The sequence below is a fragment of the Pituophis catenifer genome, unplaced genomic scaffold (genome assembly GCF_029215685.1).
Source record: "Pituophis catenifer annectens isolate HBS135680 unplaced genomic scaffold, rPitCat1.0.hap2 SCAF_2, whole genome shotgun sequence".
NCBI classification, from domain to species: domain Eukaryota; kingdom Metazoa; phylum Chordata; class Lepidosauria; order Squamata; family Colubridae; genus Pituophis; species Pituophis catenifer.
In genome coordinates this window covers 41,458,316-41,478,692 of record NW_027256882.1, presented here as the reverse complement: position 1 = coordinate 41,478,692, position 20,377 = coordinate 41,458,316, and the positions used below count along the sequence as shown (strand labels likewise).

At 40.9% G+C, this 20,377-nt stretch overlaps 1 protein-coding gene across 1 annotated transcript; it reads right to left on the bottom strand.

Moving 5' to 3' along the window:
- Window positions 1–1,116: 1,116 nt before the first annotated feature.
- LOC139312160 (E3 ubiquitin-protein ligase TRIM7-like) lies at window positions 1,117–20,377 on the bottom strand. The gene is made up of 7 exons (XM_070936725.1): window positions 19,832–20,377; window positions 12,054–12,149; window positions 10,016–10,246; window positions 8,044–8,066; window positions 6,634–6,749; window positions 4,768–4,803; window positions 1,117–2,833 (listed from the first exon to the last, which is right to left on the bottom strand). Exons 1-7 carry the CDS (start codon window positions 20,375–20,377, stop codon window positions 2,319–2,321), a joined length of 1,563 nt encoding a protein of 520 aa, XP_070792826.1. The 3' UTR covers window positions 1,117–2,318.

The window sequence follows — 20,377 nt, the reverse complement described above, 5'->3', positions numbered from 1 at the left end:
AGAAAGTTAACAACCGGTTCTCCCGAAGTGGTGCGAACTGGCTGAATCCCACCACTGAGTTTAAGCCCAGCAATTAAATCTTACTCCTGAATAAACATACATCCCTGCCATACTCTTTAATGGGGTATGGGGCAGGTCCTGGGGTGCAAATTCAAGTCCAAGCATGCCCCATTGTTGCTTTCACCCCTACGACTGACTGTGTCTGTTACCTGAGGCCGAGGCCTCCTCTGACTAATGCCAGGCCTGGTCCAACAGGAGGAAAAGTAGGAGCTTTTCATCATTGCCCATGATGGCAGATAATTTAGAAATGATACACGATTGACTTTATGCCCAACCTGTGTACCAATTGTTTAAAATAACACTCTTTCCTCAATTCCCTCCCCCCACCCAACCTTTGCTAACCATGGGAACATCAAGATAGGTTTTCTAAGGCCGTTTTACTACAAAGGGGTGTGGGGTAGGGAATGAAAAGACAGTATGGTCCAAGCATCTTGATAAGAAGCAGTTTATTTACATGTGGACAGGTTGATTTCAGGGTTGCGGGAGTTTACAGGAGAACATGTTAAATCCACACCTAGATTATCAATATTGTGTTTCTCAAATGTGCTTCTTCCGAGCCACACCAAAGCTCAGTCAATCCCAGATCCCATTTCAGGATAGATTCTTGTAAAGCCAAGTCCACAGCATCCCGTCTGACGGATGGTACATTCCAAGCTATTTGGGATGGGCAAGCAAAGCCCACTGAATCCCCACCATGGGCCTAGCTAGACAAAGAGAACGGCTGGCTGTTCTCTGGGTGCACATATACAAGGCCCAGGGGCGGGGAGTGTCTTCAGGCATTCCATACGCATCTTCAGGACTTATTTGCAAAAGCCTCTTCACCACGAGCAATCAATTCTGTGCTGCAGAGTATAGCAAGTGCAAAAAAACCCACAAGGCCACATCAAAGAGCATCTCCCCTGCATTCAAGAGCCAGTCACACATCATTGGCATTGAGCTATCCCAAAGTCCCAAGAACTAAAGCTAAAAAAAAATAAACTTAACAAAAGTAATTATTTTTTTAATAGTAAATAGAATCATTAGCTCTAATTTTGTCTGATTCTGTAGGATGAAATATTTCTTCAACTGTCCCTGGGAACTGCACAGGGTGTAGGCATGTTATATTTTGATGCCCCAAGCATTCTGTTTCCTCCAATAAGATACCTTGAGAAGAAGCCAGAGAGAGAGGGGGGAGGGGGAGGGAGAGGGAGGGAGAGGGGGAGGGAGGGAGAGAGATGGAGGGAGAGGGGGAAGAAGGAAGGGAGAGGGGAGGAAGGAAGGGAGACGGAGGGAGGGGGAAGGAGACAGGGAGGGAGAGAGGAAGGGAGGGAGGGAGAGGGGGGAGGGAGAGAGAGGGAGGGAGAGAGATTATTTTACTCTTTCTTGCAACTCTTGACCAGTTGTCTTTCCTATACCAAGGTTCAAGAGCCATGTTTATGTGGGGTTCTTAATGCTCCCTGAGTTTGGTTGTTTTCTTGCAGAAGTTTCTCTACCCTTTATTGTTTACAAGCAGTCTACAAGCAGTAAACAATACCCCAATCAAGGCACTACCAAATGAGACAAACTATCAAGCAGAAAAGAATAGCCTAAGACTTGTATATAAACAGAGAGTAAAGCCCACTCCCTTCTAGCACTGATAATGTTACCTAGTTGGATAATGAAAGGTCTGCAAGAAAACACCCCCCATTCAGAGAGCACTAAGGACCTCACGGTTCAACCCGGAGCTACAAATATTATCTTCTGTTAGTATCAGTGTTTGTATTAATCGGAGACCCTGCTGGAGAGAAAGAACTGAGCAAGGGAAAGCCTTCCATCCACCATTTCCCTGTTGCAAATCATCATCTTGGAACTCTTTTGGAGGAATGATGTAGCAGCTGGGGGGGAGACAGTCCTGTATGCAGTTTTGACACACTCTACCTTATCTCTGTCATACTCATTCCCTATAGCTATTCCAAAGGAAGAAAAAAATTACACTTCTTCTCAACATTCAAGGCAGGCAAGATGAAATCCTACTGAATTGTGTGATAAAATTGGGTTAGAAACAGAAGCTCAAGCCTATTAACAGGACTTCTGCATGGCGTAGATAAATTGGTGGCATCTTCCGCAACTTTGCCCAAGATTTAGTTTTCAGCCCCACTGTCATCTGAAGGTGGCCAGGTTTCTCGCATATTTTTCCCACAAACCCTTGTGTCTCCCTTGGAGGTCAGCCCCATATCAAAACAAGTAGCACTTGCATCGCCATGGCTTCTTCCTGTTTCTATCGAGGCATCCTTTTCATCTCAGGAGCAAAGTTTAATATAGGTTATAGTGGAGCACACTGAAAAGAGCGGGAACATCTTCTCTGTAAAGGCGATGTTAAAGGTAAAAAGGTGTTGCATGGTGTCAGCATTGTAGAAGGACACTTCTTCTCCTTCGTAGTCTAAGTAGACTCTAACTTTAATCAGCTTCTCGTTCAGGAAAAGCGGGGTGCGTTGAGGAGTGGTGACTGCCCAATATTGCCCTCCATTTTGCTGTAGGGCCCAGATGCCCTCTTCGGGGCAAAATTGAGTCAGCCCTTTCCTTCGCACCGATTCCTTGGCCACTCCAAAGGCCCAGCCGTCGGCAGACCCCACTTCCACCTCCCAGTAATGCCGCCCAGACTTGAAGCCTTCCGTCGCCAGGACTCGAGAGTTGGTGTCAAAGCGTTTGGGGCTGTCGGAGAGGTCTTGCTTGCGGCAGCCCATCCGCACCGTCTTGAGATCCGGCGAGATGAGGAGGAGGTGATTGGCCGTCTCCGGATCCAGAAGCAAGTCCTCTAAGTTGAAGCACATAGCGCTATGTCAGCTATCACAACCACAGTAATAGCAAGGAAAAGCAGCAGCAAGGAGCAGAGTGCAAAGGTCTGCGTGTGAAAATTAGAGGGTTCCTCTTTCTTTGGTTGAGTATTTTGCTTTGTTTTCATTTTTTTTTTAAAAAATAAATAAATAAAAAGCTATGCATAGATAGAGTCAGCAAGTAAAAAGAATTTCTCTCCTTACTAAGGGTGGGGAATTATGGCCCTTCTATGATCTGTGAACATGAGAATGGCTCAGGAATTCTCGGAGCTGAAGTTCACAGATTGTAAAAGGGCCGTAGTTCTCCACCCTTGCTTAGACCAAGGCAGGCCGTTGTAACAGTACTAAGCAACATGTTTATTTTTCACTGAAATCTCTTTCCTTACTGGGAAACCCCGAAAATTTCCATCTGAACCTACCTGAACATTCCCATCTATTAATTGGATACGATTTGTCTTGCTTATTATAACAGCACCAAACATTGAATTATTTTACAGATAGTCCTCACCTTATGCCCATAATGGAGTCCGTCCATTACGGTTGTAAGTTGTGAAGATCATAAAGTGATCATCCACATGACCAACCCAATTTTACGACCTTTTTTTGTGGTGGTCATTAAACAAACACTTCCGTTGTGGGCCAGTTTTGCTGAAAACTGGAGGTAAATGCTGGTTTTCTGCAAAATCGTCATAAAACATAGTTGTATGACCACTGGACTCTGTAAATGGCTGCAAATGCAACCGCGTGTGTTATGAAATGAGTATTACCTCCCTTGTTGGGTTGGCAATATATAAACCATCAATATAGCTTTAAGACTGCTGTATTGTATCATACTGTGTCCTGATTGGTTAGCTCTGTAGCCAATCTCCTTAAGAGGGAGCTAGAAACATGGTTTGTTTCTCTTTGTTGTTCTTGCTCTCTGATATCTCTGTATGCTACTGTTTGCAAATCCAGAAGAACTGTTTATTGTGAATGACTACAACGACTGGTAAGAAGACTTTGTTATTGGATTATCCCTGGACTATCGTTTTGCTATCTCCTGCTTTATATGTGTATGACCTGGACTGTTTATTAGACTGTGCCTTACTATTTCCTGAAAGTAAACACAACTCAGTGTATCTGTGTGTTGACTGTGTTTATTCGTATCTACTCTCAATCGCTTTCATGTACACACCCTTGCTATTGAAAGGTTATTCTGCAAATTCCTTAACAACGTGTAATGTGATTATGTGAATGTGGGGCAATGGGGATGGAAGGCAGCTGTTGGAATTTCAGAACAGAGATGTAAGTACCCCTGGCAGTGGTGAAATCCTACTGGTTTGCACCGTTTCGGGCAAACCGGTAGTGATAAAAGCTACCGGTTGGTCCAAACCGGTATTTCCGACAATCAGCTGTGCCACGCGATTTAAAATTACTAGAAAGCAGGAAATCCTGCTTTCTAGTGAATCTAAATTTGGCACAGCTGTTTCCCCCCCCCCCACTCATTGTTATACTTACCTTCCCAAATCTCCTTTTTCCACGTACAGTGTGTGTTTGGCGTGCACTGTGCATGCACAGGCACCAAACCAGGGAGGATTTCACCACTGATCCCTGGGGAGGTCTGTCATAACTTCAGTTACTAAGTAATCAGTTATAAGTCGAGGACTACTTGTAGCAAGTAATCGATTATTGAAACAGCACTTTTTAAATCTACCTTATTTACCTTTCCATCAAGTCCAGAATAGCAACCATGAACTATTATGACTATGTTGTTAAATTAATGGAAAAACAGCATGTTGGAGAGAAGGGTAACATTTAATACAACCTTGAAAAAGTGCCCTACCGTGGTAACAGGAAGCATAAACAGGAAGTCTACACCTACACACTGCATGCATGATTTTGTCTTTGACAATTTTGATTGGCTTATAACATTTACCTTTCTCCCCTTTCCCCAGTTCATCCCGGAGATGATCTGAAAGAAGAGAACACACCTGTCAAGGAGTCGGATCTAAAAGGCAACAGAAAGCAGTTTTATCCAAATACCTTGAATTCAGAGTTCCTCAATCTCATAGGCGCTGTATATATTACTCATAAGAACATAGGAACAGCTCTGCTGATTCAGACCAAAGGCCACTCTGTTATAACATTTAGTTTCAATGGCTAATCAGGGCAGAGATCTGACCCTTTCTCTGTAATAGCCCTCGGCTTGCAACCACAACTGAGCCTCAAATTTCCATTGCTGCAGTTGTTAAGTGAATTTTGCCTCATTTTACGACCATTCTTGTCAAGGTTGTTAACTAAAATCACTGCAGTTATTAAGTTAGTAACATACTTGTTAAATAAATGGACTTTGCTTGTCAGAAAGTCGCAAAAGGTGATCACATGACCCCAAGACACCACAACCATCATAAGTACATGCAGGAGTGGGTTCTACTTACCTTTACTACTGGTTCGCAACAGGGCCACGCACGCGCTTTTCTGCGCATGCGCAGAAGCATTTTGATAACGTCAGGATGGGTGAGCGGAGCCTCCTGCCAGTTTTACTACTGGTTCTATAGAACCGGTGCGAACCAGGGGCAACCCACCACTGAGTACATGCCAGTTACCAAAAGTCCGAATTTTGATCATGTGACCATGGGGATGTCGCAATGGTCATGTGAAAAATGGCCATAAGTCACTTTTTTCAGTGCCATTGTAACTTCGAACAGTCACTGAATAAATGGTTGTAAGTAAGGGTATCTGTACTTCCTGGGCAGGGGTGAAATCTATTTATTTATTTATTTATTAGTTCAATTTATATGAAATCCAGCAGGTTCTAACAGGTTCTGGAGAACCAGTAGCGGAAAAGTTGAGTAGTTCGGAGAACCAGCAAATACCACCTCTGGCTGGCCCCAGAGTGGGGTGTGAATGGAGATTTTGCAATATCCTTCCCCCAGGAGGGGAGGGAATGGAGATTTTGCAATATCCTTCCCCTGCCACGCCCACCAAGCTACGCCCACAGAACTAGTAGGGAAAAAAATTGGATTTCACCCCTGTTCCTGGGTATTTCAGAATCAGTATCAACTCAGAGATAAGTTGAATCTTCAGGACTAAAAGCCCTGGATAGACCTGTCCTCTATAAATTAGCCAACTCTGTTCTCTATAAATTAGCCAACTCTGTTCTAAAAGTAGCCATCACCATGTCTTGTGGGAATGAATTCCACAGACTGATGAGATCTCCCAACAATCTACCCAACAGAACATCATTTTTAGGCTAGTCACCATAATATTAGGACTACATATCTCTGGCCCATTTCAGGGCCATCCTACAATCCCATTTAACTACAAATCCTTCTTCTTGAATATCATTCTCAAAAGCAGACCTCTACATGCTGGAGGAGAATGGTGTGTGGTCAAAATAGATAAGTGGGCTATTCTGTTGTAAAACGTATTAGTAAAAGTAGACGGTTAGGTGTCAAGTTAGAAGTGTAGAATTTTAATACTAATTACTTTACTAATATGATTGGTTTAAAATTACTTTACTGCTAAGATTTATAAAAGGATAGCCTTATTCACTTTTATATCAATCTTCTATATCATACAATATACCAAATATAGCATGATTTTATCTTACTTGTATAATTTTCACTCTAGCTTGAGGTGTTAATTTTAATTGACATCATGCAAACTAGTTGTTGATTTCCTTTTTTCCAAGCACAGCTATATATGAACAATCAAGTAACTCTTTGTTATTATTCTTGCCCCAAGTTTCTTTAGATGCTAAAATAATCAGATTTTCATGGCAAGTGTTCGTTTTCTCTACCTTTGAACTTCTTAACTGCTCCCTTGAGCGCCACTGTCTTCAGAGAGAAGTTGGAGACATGACCCTTCATGTCAGAAGAAACTGGAATAGGCTTCGGACATTTAACATTGTCACTTCTAACAAACAAAAAAAGAAAGTTATCAGGACTGGTAGATGTATTATCCCAAACTTTCCATTCTAGTTCAAAACGATTGGCAAGTTTGAGGCTTCAACAGTTATTTCTCACCTGTGCTTTTGATCTGAGTGGAAATTTTAATGGCAAAAGTATAGAGGAAATATTTGTAATGCACCCAGGTTCTTTGGCTCTAAGTAAATTTCAGATTTTGCATTATAAAGTAGAGCTTCCAGATAGATTCTTCAAGGGCAAGTTACTAGTCTGTTTCACACTTCTGAGAAGGAAAGGTTGAAATCATCTGAATCTTTAAACTATCCTTCCCTCAGCTTGGCATTTGTTTGACTGACTGATTAAGTAGCATTAACTTGAGAGTAGATTCCTAAGAATTACATGGACAGATTCTCTCCAGGATGACCTAACCTGGGGCCCTCCAGATACATTAAGACAATTTCCAGAATTTCTTTCAAAGACACTTTTGGAAGTTCCAAAACACATCCAGGGGACACTTGTTTGGGAAGGCTCACATAAGACAACAGTGCAAATCCCTTTTTGTGTTGATAGATTCATTTGACTTACACATTGACAGTCATATTCCAAAAAGTGGATGGGGCCAAAGCAAAACTATGAACTTATGTGAATTTACTTACACCCACATATTTAAAGAATTTCACCAAATTGCAGTTTGGTGTCAGTTTTCATTGGGGTTCTGGAAGCCATGTGCTAGGATTTGCATTTTTATCTTTATACGAGCCATGGTGGCGCAGCGGTTAGAATGCAGTATTGCAGGCTAATTCTGCCCACTGCCAAAAGTTCGACCGGCTCAAGATTGACTCAGCCTTCCATCCTTCCGAGGTCAGTAAAATATGCACCTACTTTGTCAGTGTCTCTGTAAACGGCTTAGAAAGGGTTGTAAAGCACCGTGAAGCGGTATATAAGTCTAAAGGCTATTGGTATTTATGGAGATAAGACAAGTTGGGCAGCCTTAGTCAAAGCAAAAGTTTTAAGCTCAAGCTTGAGCAAACTCAAGCTCTCTTAATACGTAGAAACCACTCTTTCAATCTGACTCCTATTAGCTCTACTGCATATATAGATGAATGAAACCTAAGACTTTCAGAGCCAAAGAGTATCTTATTTCCATACAAATAAGACATCAACAGCCTAAGATTATTAACCCTGATCCAGGGGGGCTGGGCCACAGCATGTCTTTGAGACCGTATTTCTCCAAACAGCTGTCGCTGACCTTTTGATTTGTTCATACACAAAGAGAAAGAGAGGGTGGAAATGCAGCTTCATACCTGGCAATAATAATTGTCACATCCTACAAGAGAGAGAAAGGAAAAAAAGAACAGAGGATTAGAGAAAGAGATGTCCTGGTCTATTGTACTACTAACTGGGGGCTCCACTCATCAACTAAGACTCTTTTGATGGTGCCACCAAGAAAGGAGGCCTGACTGCAATTAACTAGGGTATCATCCTTCTTTGTATTGGCCACACAAGCTGTAGAATTTCATCCTCATTGAAATATAGATAGTCCTTGTTTAGTGACTACAATTGAGACCCTCAATTCAGTCGTTAAGCAAAGCAGCCACTAAGTGAAATGACAACAGTGCTTATGATCTTACTTCAGCTTTCCTTTGGTTTACAGACCTCTGAAAGTCATATATTTTTTTCATCAGTCTTAAATGCGAATAGTTGCTAAATGAGGACTATTTCTATGACCTTGGCAGTCATTATTTTTAAATGTAGTCTGAAAATTATTATAAAAATTATATTTTTATAAGCTGGCATTTTCTTCTTGATGTTCTTTTTACATAATGTAGCAACAACTGTTTTTAATATTCTGATAGCTTGCCTTTATCATTATTTACTTCTAGGTTTAATTCATTTTCACTAAAAGTTTGATTTTACTTAGTACTGTAAACCGCATCAGGCAATTTGAAAAATAAATAAATGATAAATTTGCCTTATTTCTCCCTAGCCTTCTACTCGTGTTGTTGCTTCTCAGTTTGTTTACATTTCAGGAATTACAGTATTTGCTTTAAGGAAGACATGTGGCTCAGTCAACTGATCATGAAAAGCTTCCTATAACACTCCTGAAAAAGTAGAACCAATTCAGGTTTCTGAGTTGTCATGAAATCAGATGGACATTGAATCTTTCCAGGGAAAAAGCTGCAGAATACGCAATATACCTCCCACTGCATTTTCCACCACCATCGCTAAGTACAGTAAACTATTAATAGATACCACGCACACTTAAGGAGACCTTAGCCTTAATTTCTCAAGTGCTACCGTCTTCAGAAAAGAATGTGGCAATCTTTAAATAGTCATAAGAAACTCTATAGTATGGAAATATCAGGTGTAACATGAGAGTAATGGTCATGGCCAAAACCTAAGGCAGGGGAGAACTTTTTTTTGCAAATTTCAAGTGGCAAAGATAGAAGGGTTTATTCAGTATAAATACAAAAAGCCACTGACCTATATTTGAAAAGGTTGTTGAATTGAAGTCTCCAACCTCCAAACAATTTTTTTCCTATCAATTCTAAGAAATATTACAACATTTGGCCCTAGTTCATGAACAAATAAAAACCTCCATTTATTTAGATCAGTGTTTTTCAAACTTCGCAATTTTTCAGGTGGGTGGACATGCTGGCTGGGGGATTCTGGGTGTTGAAGTCCACTCATCTTAAAGTTGCCAAGGTTGAAAAACACTTATTTAAATAAATTAGGAAACACAAACAAGTTTGTCTCTTCCTAAAACATTACACAAGTAAGCAATAATTCCAAACAGTTTCTCTTTTATATAATATTTGATCCCTGGTTACTGACGCATGGAAGCACATAAATGTCATTTCCTTGATCAGTAGGACCCTATGATACACTCCTAGAATTATGTAATTTTTAGCTTATTCAGCTCTACTATGCTGCTGGTATAATTTCTGTAATATTTAAAGAATTCAGGTAGAAAGCAATATGCATATAATTTGCCCCAAATATGTCCAGTTGAAAAGATTTCAAGTAACATAATAGTAAATCCAACTAGTAATCTCCCTCTCTCTGACATGAGTGTTTGAAAGCTATAAATTACTGAAACTAAACCCTACCGGGTTTAGCCACAGCTAGTCTAGTGTCTAGCTAGTTACTAAATTGCTGCATTGTTCTTCTGGTGTATTGAGTAAGCTATAGCTAAGTTTTCTCAACACCCAGTGATGTGTGCTAACGCGAAAAGACCTGACGTTTCTACAATATTTGTCTGTTGCTAAGTCTTACCTTGAGGAAATCAAGCAATGGTTCTTGGCTTTTGTCTTCCAGATCAGCAATGAATTTGTTGAGGAGGGAAATTTCCTTGGACAGCTCTGTGATGTTTTCATTCTGTCTTTTCACGATGCCCTTCTCCATCTTGTCCAGCTGTCCAAGGAGAATCTGTTCTTGATCATGAAGAAACTGGCGTAGCCCTTCAAATTCAGAGAGGACTTTCTGTCTCTCGGTTTCTATGGTTTTCTTTTTAAAAAGTCAAAGAAAGAAAATGAGGAAGCAGAAGACAATTATCCCAAAAGAATTATCACTGGAATAAACTTCACCAGTTTAATCACCCACCATGCTTTTCCAACTCCAATACAGCTGAAGATCACCAGTTTCAGAGAGACTGGCCTAAAACTAGAATACAGGTAATCCTTGACTTACAACTACAATTGAGTCCAAAATTTCTGCTGCTAAGTGAGACATTTGTTAAGTGAATTTTGCCCCGTTCCTTTCCAAGGTTGTGAATCCCTGCAGTTGTTAAGTTAGTAACATAGTTGATAAGTGAATCTGGCTTCCCCATTGACTTTCCTAGTCAGAAGTTCGCAAAAGATGACCCTGGGACATTGGAAGTGTCATAAAGGACAGTCAGTTACCCAGCGTCTGAATTTTGATCACATGACCATGGGGATGCTGCAATTGATATAAGTGTGAAAAACTGTCATAACTCACTTTTTTCGGTGCTGTTGTAACTTTGAACTGTCATAGATGAACTGTTGTAAGTCAAGGACTACCTGTATTTTCCCACTGATGCTAAACTGTCAGTCATAATAGCAATAACAATAGCACTTAGACTTATATACCGCTTCATAGTGCTTTTACAGCCCTCTCTAAGCGGTTTACAGAGTTAGCATATTGCCCCCAACAAACTGGGTCCTCGTTTTACCGACCTCGGAAGGATGGAAGGCTGAGTCAACCTTGAGCCTGGTGAGATTTGAACTGCTGAACTGCAGCTAGCAGTCAGCTGAAGTAGCCTGCAGTACTGCACTCTAACCACTGCGCCACCTTGGCTCTTATAAGTTGGAGGACTATCTATAATACAGTGTATGAATGCCCTATAGATGAAAAAACAAGATATACATTGAATTCTATAAATAAATGTTTCTCAAAGATGTCTCCAGTGTGGGCCTGAGAGGACCCTCTCCTATAGGAAGTTGATCAGTGGTGGGTTTCAAAATTCTTTACTACCGGTTCTGTGGGTGTGGCTTGGTGAGTGTGGCATGGCTTGGTGGGCGTGGCTTGGTGGGTGTGGCAGGGGAAGGATACTGCAAAAATCTCCATTCCTACCCCACTCCAGGGGAAGGTTACTGAAAAATCCCCATTCCCTTTCCACTCGAGGGGAAGGTTACTGAAAATCCCCATTTCTTCCCGATCAGCTGGGACTCGGGAGGCAGAGAATAGATGGAGGCAGGGCCAGTCAGAGGTGGTATTTACCGGTTCTCCAAACTACTCAAAATGTCTGCTACCGGTTCTCTAGAACTGGTTAGAATCTGCTGAAACCCACCACTGATGTTGATATATTATTCTACTTACATCCTTCTTTTCAAAGAACTACTACCCTGTTTTCCCCAAAATAAGAAATCCCCTGATAATAAGCCCAATCGGGCTTTTGAGCGCATGGCAATAAGGCCAAGCGCTTATTTCAGGGTTCAAAAAAATAAAAGACAGGGTCTTATTTTCGGGGAAACACGAGAAGAGAAGATAAAGTGACATGTTTTATTATTCCACCTCAGCATATGGAAATAGGGACACAATGCTTCTGAACATGGTTTGTGGTTGTGACATTAATCAACTCAAAAGGATTTAGCCCTTCAAATTCAGAGAGGATCTTTTGTCTCTCGGTTTCTATGGTTTTCTTTTTAAAAAGTCAAAGATGACTGAGAATCTCCATAGACATTAACAAACGTAATCCTTTTTGAAGATTTTCTTCAAAATCTTCACATATCTGCACCTGACTGAATAATGCTGTAGAAGCATGCCAATGTCCAAGTAACAGTAAGATCCCTACCAGCAATTCTTGGCTCTTCTTGTCATCCTGAGTTTTGAATTCCAGGAGTTCCTGTCTCTCTTTCTTCAAGAAATCCAAGCGAGTCTGTATTTGTTCCTAAAGTCCAAAGTATATAGTTATTTTTTTTTAATGCTTTCACAATTTTGAGGCAATCAAGATTTGAGAAGATTCCATGCATCCTTAGGAAAACTTATAAGTCTGTGTACAATGAATATTATGAAGCCCATAGCTGTAATGATTTTATGCCCTTACACCAAATATTAAATGGCATATTCTGGCATATTCTTATTTATTGTGTAACATTTTACTACTATTTCAGTGTATTGTGGTAAGCCACTATGAGGAGGGAGGGAGGGAGGGAGGGAGGGAGGGAGGAAGGAAGGAAGGAAGGAAGGAAGGGAAGGAAGGAAGACATTGCTGCATTGAAATATAATTATAATTTCTGTATAAATCATATTCTAAATGACTTGTAGTGAAGCAGTTCACAGGGGCTGTGAAGTCAAATCTTCTTGGAGGTTGTAATTCAGGGGTCCCCAACCCCTTTCGGAATTGGGCCACATGAGTGGCTGGACAGCGCATAGGGCCGCACACAGCTTGACTTGCACAAGTGGCAGGCCAGCATGCATGTACGTGTGCATCAGTGGTGGGTTCCTCCCAGTTCGGTCCGGTTCAGCCGAGCCGGTAGCGGTGACGATATGACGTCACCGAACCGGTTCTCCCCCCCCCCCGCCCTCCCACCCCCCCCATCCACCCACGTTATTCTTACCTTTTTTTTGGCCCCACCCCCAATCTATTGCTGCCTCCTGAGTCCCAGCTGATGACTAGAGGGAAAAAAACTGTTTAAACTCTTGCCGCGGGGCTTCAAAGGGCCGTCCTACAGCTGATCAGTGTTAAAAGCAAACAAATGAGTCGGGTCGTAAGTGCGAAGACTGGTCGTAAGTGCGAGGACCTTCCAGAAATGACTCTGACCAGCTAGCCACGCCCACCTAGTCACATGACCTCCAAACCACACCCACAAAATAAACCACGCCCACAGAACCGGTAGTAAAAAAAATTAGAACCCACCCCTGGTGTGCATGCAGCTCAACTTGCCCAAGTCATAAAATTTGGGGACCACTCTTGTAATATACAGATAGAGCTAATATTTTTCCTACAGAAGGGCTCAGGTGCAATCTTAGTCATTTCCAAAGAAAATAAATATTTGTGCAGGAAACTCACAAAAGCCACACCAGCAGTGTAACAAACAGGTTTGTCCAAGACGGACCTCTAGTCTGACTTGGCATAAGGCCGTTGCACACAAATATCTGTAGAGTTGACTTGCTTCTAGACACTTTACAATGAAAAAGAGTTGAACTGGGATTGGACCCAGACATCAAAAATAATGTAGGTTGGGAGCTAGTAAATCTTGCAGTTAGCTAGTTTATTTTAGCGAATGTTTGGTGAAATCTATGCCCTGTTTTTGTTCTGGGAAGTCGGGGGTGGGGGATGGTGAGGAGGGGTTGAAGATTGAGTTTAGATGGATTAGAAAAAAATTTTTTTTCTTCTTCTTGATGATAGTTCGAATGATTGCTTATATTGTATACTTGTTTGATCATAAAATAAAAACCTTTTTTTTAAAAAAAAAATAATAATAATGTAGATTGTGTGTGCTTAAATAAATTCCTAGTGAAATTTCTGGATCACACCAACTTCAAAACCTAGTCTGACCACAATCCCCATCATACCCAACCCCAGTCAACAGAAAATAAGGTTTTTATAGCTTGATGATCTGGAAGGCACTGAAGAGGGGAAAGCTGATTTAAAGTATAATCCTGCCTTAAATCACTAATCTTCTCCATGCTATAGAGACCAAGGTTGGATATCTGTACGTGGAGACAAATGTAGACATTTGAAGCTCACCTTCTAAGATGGCTGCCTTAAAGTAAAAATAAAAACAGGAGGAGATCTCTCTTACTGTTGTGATTCAACTGGTGCTTTCCCCCTAGGGGGAGGAGTGGGGAAGGGATTCTCTGTGCTTTGAAATGGAAGAAGAGAGGAGATAGACAAGTTCGCTCCCAGAGGAATAACTATTCCTGAAAAGTTGATGTAAATAGCCAGCTGCAAGAGACTCTGTTATGAGTGAAAAGATTCTCCCCCTTGGCAGATCTCAGGAAGGCTCTTAGAAACAAAACTAAGGACTCCCCACACATATAGGGATAGATAGGCTCTAAATGAGAAACAGTTGAGCTGCCCAAATTATGGAAACCATCTCTTTCTCCTCAATAAATCTTGCTACAGAGGATCTCTGCAAAGTACAGGTAGTCCTCGACTTATAACACTGTAAGTTCATTTAGTGACCATTCAAAGTTACAACAGCACTGAAAAAAAAGTGATTTATGACTGTTTTTCATATTTACAACTGTTGCAGCATCCTCATGATCATGTGATCAAAATTAAGACCAGGAGTGAAATGCTCCCAGTTCGGACCAGATCACCCGATTCGGTAGCGATGGCTGCAGGTGGTTCGGAGAACCGGTAGCAAAAATCCCTGCCCCCCCGCCCCATGCCCAACTGAGCCACGTAATCAGCATAGGTTTTTTTGTTTAATTTTTAAAAGCATTTTTTCTACAACCTCTTCGGCCGAAAAAATGCTTTTAAAAGTAAAAAAAAAAGCCTCTGATGATCGCACGGCTCAGCTGGGATCGTCAGACGCTTTTAAAAGCATTTTTTTACAACCACTTCTGCCAAAGAGGTTGTAGAAAAAATGCTTTTAAAAGAAAAAAGGCCTCTGACGATCAGGCAACTCAGCTGGGATCGTCAGAGGCTTTTAAAAGCATTTTTTTACAACCTCTTCTGCCAAAAAGGTTGTAGAAAAAATGCTTTTAAAAGTAAAAGAAAAAAGGAAAAAAGTTGGCCATACCCACCGTCACATTAACCCCCTCCCACCAAGCCATGCCCACAGAACCGGTAATAACAAATTTTACATTTCACCACTAATTAAGACGCTTGGCAACTGGCATGTACCGTATTTTTCGGAGTATAAGACGCACCTTTTTACCCCCCAAAAGGGGGTGAAAATTTAGGTGCGTCTTATACACCAAATGTAGCCCTGCCCACCCACTGGCCCCCACCCTTTGGCCTGTGCCTTGCAGCAGTTACCTCCTTGCAAGCAAACAGCAAGAAAAAACAGCTCCTTTGAGCTTCAGGATAGACTAATTAGCACAAGTTGATTAGATCGCCTCCCGACTCTCAGCTGATTTGCTCTCAGCTGTTTTGCGCAGGGCTCTGCTGCTTGCTGCAAAGAGCTAAATTGCTGGAGCACATTTTTTTTCCTTGTGCTAATCAAGCTACCCTGAAAACGAAACTGAAAGTAAAACAGGCTGTTTGCTGCAGCAAGGCAAACTTAGGCAGAGACACAGGGAGATTTCTTTTTCTTCTTTTTCCTCACCAAAAAAGGTAGGTACAAACAATGGGAAATTTAGGGCAAAAGAGGAGAGTTCAAGATTTTAAACACAAAAGAAAAAAAGGAGAACGAAAAAGGCAAAAATAAAAATGGGGAGAAAAAGAAAAATAAATGAAAAAGAAAAATGTTATACATATTTAGAATTGAAATATGAATAGTAGTAAGAAATAAATGGGAAATCATGATTGTAAAAATGAAATGAATAATAATTGGAATATTTGTATTTTTGAAATCTAGACAATGATAAGTTTTTCTTTTTTTATTTTTTTTAGAAATATGAATGTATAAACTGTAACAATTGAAATACCTTTAATGGTATATGGTCATGAAAGTAAAAAAGGATTAAATTGTAGCTTGGATAACAGCTAGAACATTTTAAAATTTAATTAGGGAAATTGTAATGAATGAAATATTTTTAATTATATATTGTGATGAAAGTAGAAATGATTTAAGTTGTGATTTGGAGGATTAATATGGGCAAAACTATGTGGGTTATTGGGAGAGTTTAAGATGTGAAAATTAGTAACATAAGAGGGGAAATTATTTGGTTTATTATTTTTGGTAAATATAATTAATTGATTTGTAAGAAATTGGATTGCATGGAAATAATTGGACTATTCATGTTCATATTGATTAATATACAAAAAATATAGTTATATAACTAATTGATTTATATTAAAATGTTGAATTTGTATTAAACAATTGTAATATTACATAATTAACCAATGTGAGGAAGGATATAAAAATAGAAGACAATGGGAAGGGGTATAATATAGAATAAAAGGGAAAAATTGAATTTGATTAAGATTAGAGATGAGGATGAAGGGTAATATTGGTTTTTTAAAAAATAGATGAGGAATAAATATGGCAAAAAGGAAATATAGAAATTGTAAATTTAATTGAAATGACTAAACACTGTTTAAATTTGTGAACCAGCCAAATACTCTGTTCGAAGAAAATACATTGTATGTTTGTATGTGTGTTTGTCTAAAAAATAAAAAAAACCTTTTAAAAAAAAAAACCCAAAAAGGTAGGTGCGTCTTATACTCTGGTGCGACTTATACTCCGAAAAATACGGTACTTCTGATGGTTGCAATGTCCCAGGGTCACACATGATCACCTTTTGCGACCTTCTGACAAGCCAAGTCAATGGGGGAGCCAGATTCATTTAACAACCATGTTACTAACTTAACAACTGCAATCATTCACTTAACAACTGTGGCAAGAAAGGTCGTAGAACGGGGCAAAACTCACTTAACTACTGTCTCACTTAGCAAGAGAAATTTTGGGCTCAATTATGGCCCTAAGTCCAAGACTATCTGTACATTTCTTCATTTATAGAAAAAGAAAGATTGCAGAAGGTAACAAGAAGGCCCTCAAGCTTACATAGGAAATTAGTTTGTCAAATCTTCCCAGAGTGCCTCAGCTCATCTGTTCTTGTCACCTCATCAGCTGCGGTTTCTATTTTTATCTGGATATTTGTACTAGGGCCACAAAGAAGCAGCTTGGCTCCTGCCCTCCAGGGAATCAGTGTCAGTCTGAGATCTTGTGCCCACTTTGGGAAGGTTTCCTTCCTGAAATAGAAAAGGAATTCGGTTCTTGACTTAACCATTTCTTGCCTGGTATGGATTGTCTCAATGACTACAGGTTTGCAGTCAACCCATCTGGCAATCCCTATTTTGTTATTCCAAAGCAGAGAAGAGCAACAAAGATGATTAGGGGACTGGAGGCTAAAACATATAAAGAACGGTTTCTGGAATTGGGTATGTCTAATTTAATGAAAAGAAGGACTAGGGGAGACATGATAGCAGTGTTCCAATATCTCAGGGGCTGCCACAAAGAAGAGGGAGTCAAGCTATTCTCCAAAGCACCTGAGGGCAGGACAAGAAGCAATGGGTGGAAACTAATCAAGGAGAGAAGCAACCTAGAAAGAACTAAGGAGAAATTTCCTGACACTTAGAACAATTAATTGGTGGAACAACTTGCCTCCAAAAGTTGTGAATGCTCCAACACTGGAAGTTTTTAAGAAGATATTGGTTAACCATTTGTCTGAAGTGGTGTAGGGTTTCCTGCCTAAGCAGGGGGTTGGACTAGAAGACCTCCAAGGTCCCTTCCAACTCTGTTATTCTATTCTGTTCTATTTACTCCAAATGGAGTTTAGGATTCATCCGTAGGCAGCTTTAGAAGTTCACGTATTAAAATTGCAGGCTTCATCTTTTGTTACTAACTTACTTTCTCTACACTGTTTAAAAATGTATTGCTTTCAATCATTATTAAAGAATTGGGGAGGGGGGAGGGAGCCAAAACCATGGCACAGCTTTGTTTATCCTGGTGGCATAAAATCTTCACCTTCTTTCTGCCTTCATGCTAAATTGTGATTATAGCCATTGGATCAAAACAGGACGTTTTTCTGACTTAATTCTTGCAAGCTAATTTGAGTGTTTTGAGATGTTTGAGAAATCCTACTAAATGGAGTAAGGAATGGGTATATTGGAAGACAATAAAAAAGTAATCTTTGCTACTGTAATGAGGAACCGTGTGATATTTTCATGATAAACAAATGTACTACTGTGCAAGATTTCATGGACCAGGTGGAATAATGCATGTGTGAAATTTTAGGACTGTACAATGCACCCTGGTTTTAATGCAAGGGAATAAAAGAGTTATCTCTCTGGGAGCAAATGTTTACAAAGTGTTATTTTTTATTATTATTATTTTGTTTACCCTTGGAGAGCACAAAAAATGGAAAACTGTGGAAAATGAAAAATGGAAAACTAGATTGGTCTTGGATTGTAACTTAATTTTGGATGAAAAACACCTAATTCTTGTGCGATAAGGCACAATCAGCTCCTCTCTTTGTCCCCTACCTAAAAAGGGTTGAGGAAAAGTCCTGCCCATTTGGTATGGGGATACCCAGGGAGCTAAATCTGCTCCTCCCCCTGAAAATCCCAACTCACAAAATCCAGGATATGGTGTCTACGAGGTGCCCCTGTCCACACCTGCCTGCAGAACTTCTGCTTGATCCAGCTAGCAGACTAGTAGCTCAGCTCTTCTGTTCACTCAGGGGTTTTGGTGGGCTTTGCTGGCCTCTTCCCTCCATCCCCCCTGTAACTTTTAACCCTATAAAGAGAAATATATGAGTAGGAACCAGCCACTAACCTGGTTCAGTCGTTGGAAGCTGCTACCGTTTCATCCAGTGCTGAAGACTAAAACAATTTTATTACTTTTCAATAGATGTGATTGAGCCTGGTTTAATTTGGAACAAAACCTGGGGGCAACTATGGAATTTAATTCCAGCTGGAAATCATATTGTATAACCCACACCCACCCACAGGGGCCTCACATATTGATTTTTACACGGGATCCAAGTGAACCTGTCCTTTGTTTGAAATCTTCTTCAGTTTTCCCATCACAGGAGTACATGGTTGGACTTTTGAAAGGAACCAGCAAGACAATGATCTAAATCCCAACTGCAACCACAGTGACTTTTCCAGCCATTATCATATTTCAGGCTATCATTCCTGGTTGCTGCTTTTGGATGAAATCCAGGGGTGGGTTCTACTTACCTTTACTACCAGTTCGCAACGGGAACGCAGATCACCCATGATGATGTCCTGGTGGGTGGGCGGAGCCTCCCACCGGTTTTACTACCGGTTCAACAGAACCGGATCGGACCGGACCAGGAGCAACCCACCACTGATGAAATCCCCATGTACCCTCCCTTAAGATTTTAGAAGAAAGGTGGGATATTAATGGAAGAAATCAAAAGGAAATACAGAAAATTTAGCAATGATTTTTTTATAGGTAACATTTGAATGTTTTGTGCATACCATTATTTTTTTCTCAAGATTGCTTCCCTTCTATTGGTTTTTTTTTTTCTGGAAAAGTTAAGGAACATAGAAAGACAGGTGACGTTTGCACATGAACTAAAATAGGGCTTTCTGGTTTAGCAGATGTCAGAAACTAGCCATTGGCTTGGCTGCATGTTGGATGAATCAGGCCATCCACCCCATTCAACCAGAGGATGTACTGGGAATAAAGCAAGTTTGAGGTTTAGCATGCTGTCTGAACCTAGCTGCTGAGTCAGCTCTCAGCATACTATTGTTGATTCAGACATTCAACAACTCCTCAAGGTTATAGAGATGGGCTTTCCCCAAGCCCTTCTTGGAGATCCCTGGAACTGAATGAGGACTTTCTCCATGGAAGCTCATTCCGAGCCCTTTGGTAGTTTTTAGCAAAGAACAGGTACAATGTGGAAAGGCTTTCAAGACAGGTAGACCTGAGACATTTGTAAATATGAGAAGAATATTTGTGCAACAGACAGGTAGGTGCATACCTTGTATTCCTGGGCTGCCTCTTCTACAGGCACCACTGCATGAGGTCGATGGTCCCGAGACCGGTCACACACCACACAAATGGTCTTCTGGTCATCTTTGCAGTAAAGCTTCAGGGCCTCCTTGTGCTTCTCGCAGATCCTGTCGTCCTCAAGGCCTCTCCCACCATGCAGGATGAACTGGCTGATGATCTCAGACATGTTGGCCAGCTGTCGGTTGGGCCTGAAGCTTTTCTCCTTGAACATTTCCCTGCACTGAGGACAAGGGAAGTCTACCTCCAGGCTCTTCCAGCTCTTGGTGATACAAGCCCGGCAGAAATTGTGCCCACATTGGATGGACACGGGGTCTTTGAAATATTCCAAGCAAACCGAGCAAGTGGCTTCATCTTGAAGGTTTCCTGGGAGGAGAACAGCAGCCATGGCTCTACCTTCTCCTTCTTTTTCTTCTTCTCTTCCTGCTTTCGCTGCAGCATATAGAGCACGAATGCTGGGCACAAAACCCAGGGCAGGGTTTTCTGTGTCAGAAGCCAGCTGATGTTGCAAGGTCAT

Excerpts from the sequence above, each read along its gene's own strand:
- LOC139312160 (XM_070936725.1), bottom strand. The coding sequence starts at position 20,377 with ATGACCTTGCAACATCAGCTGGCTTCTGACACAGAAAACCCTGCCCTG. Across the intron at positions 10,247-12,053 it reads AGAAGAGCCAAGAATTGCTG|AAAACCATAGAAACCGAGAG; the intron begins GTAGGGATCTTA and ends CTTTTTAAAAAG. Across the intron at positions 2,834-4,767 it reads ACTGGGGAAAGGGGAGAAAG|AGGACTTGCTTCTGGATCCG; the intron begins GTAAATGTTATA and ends GCTTCAACTTAG.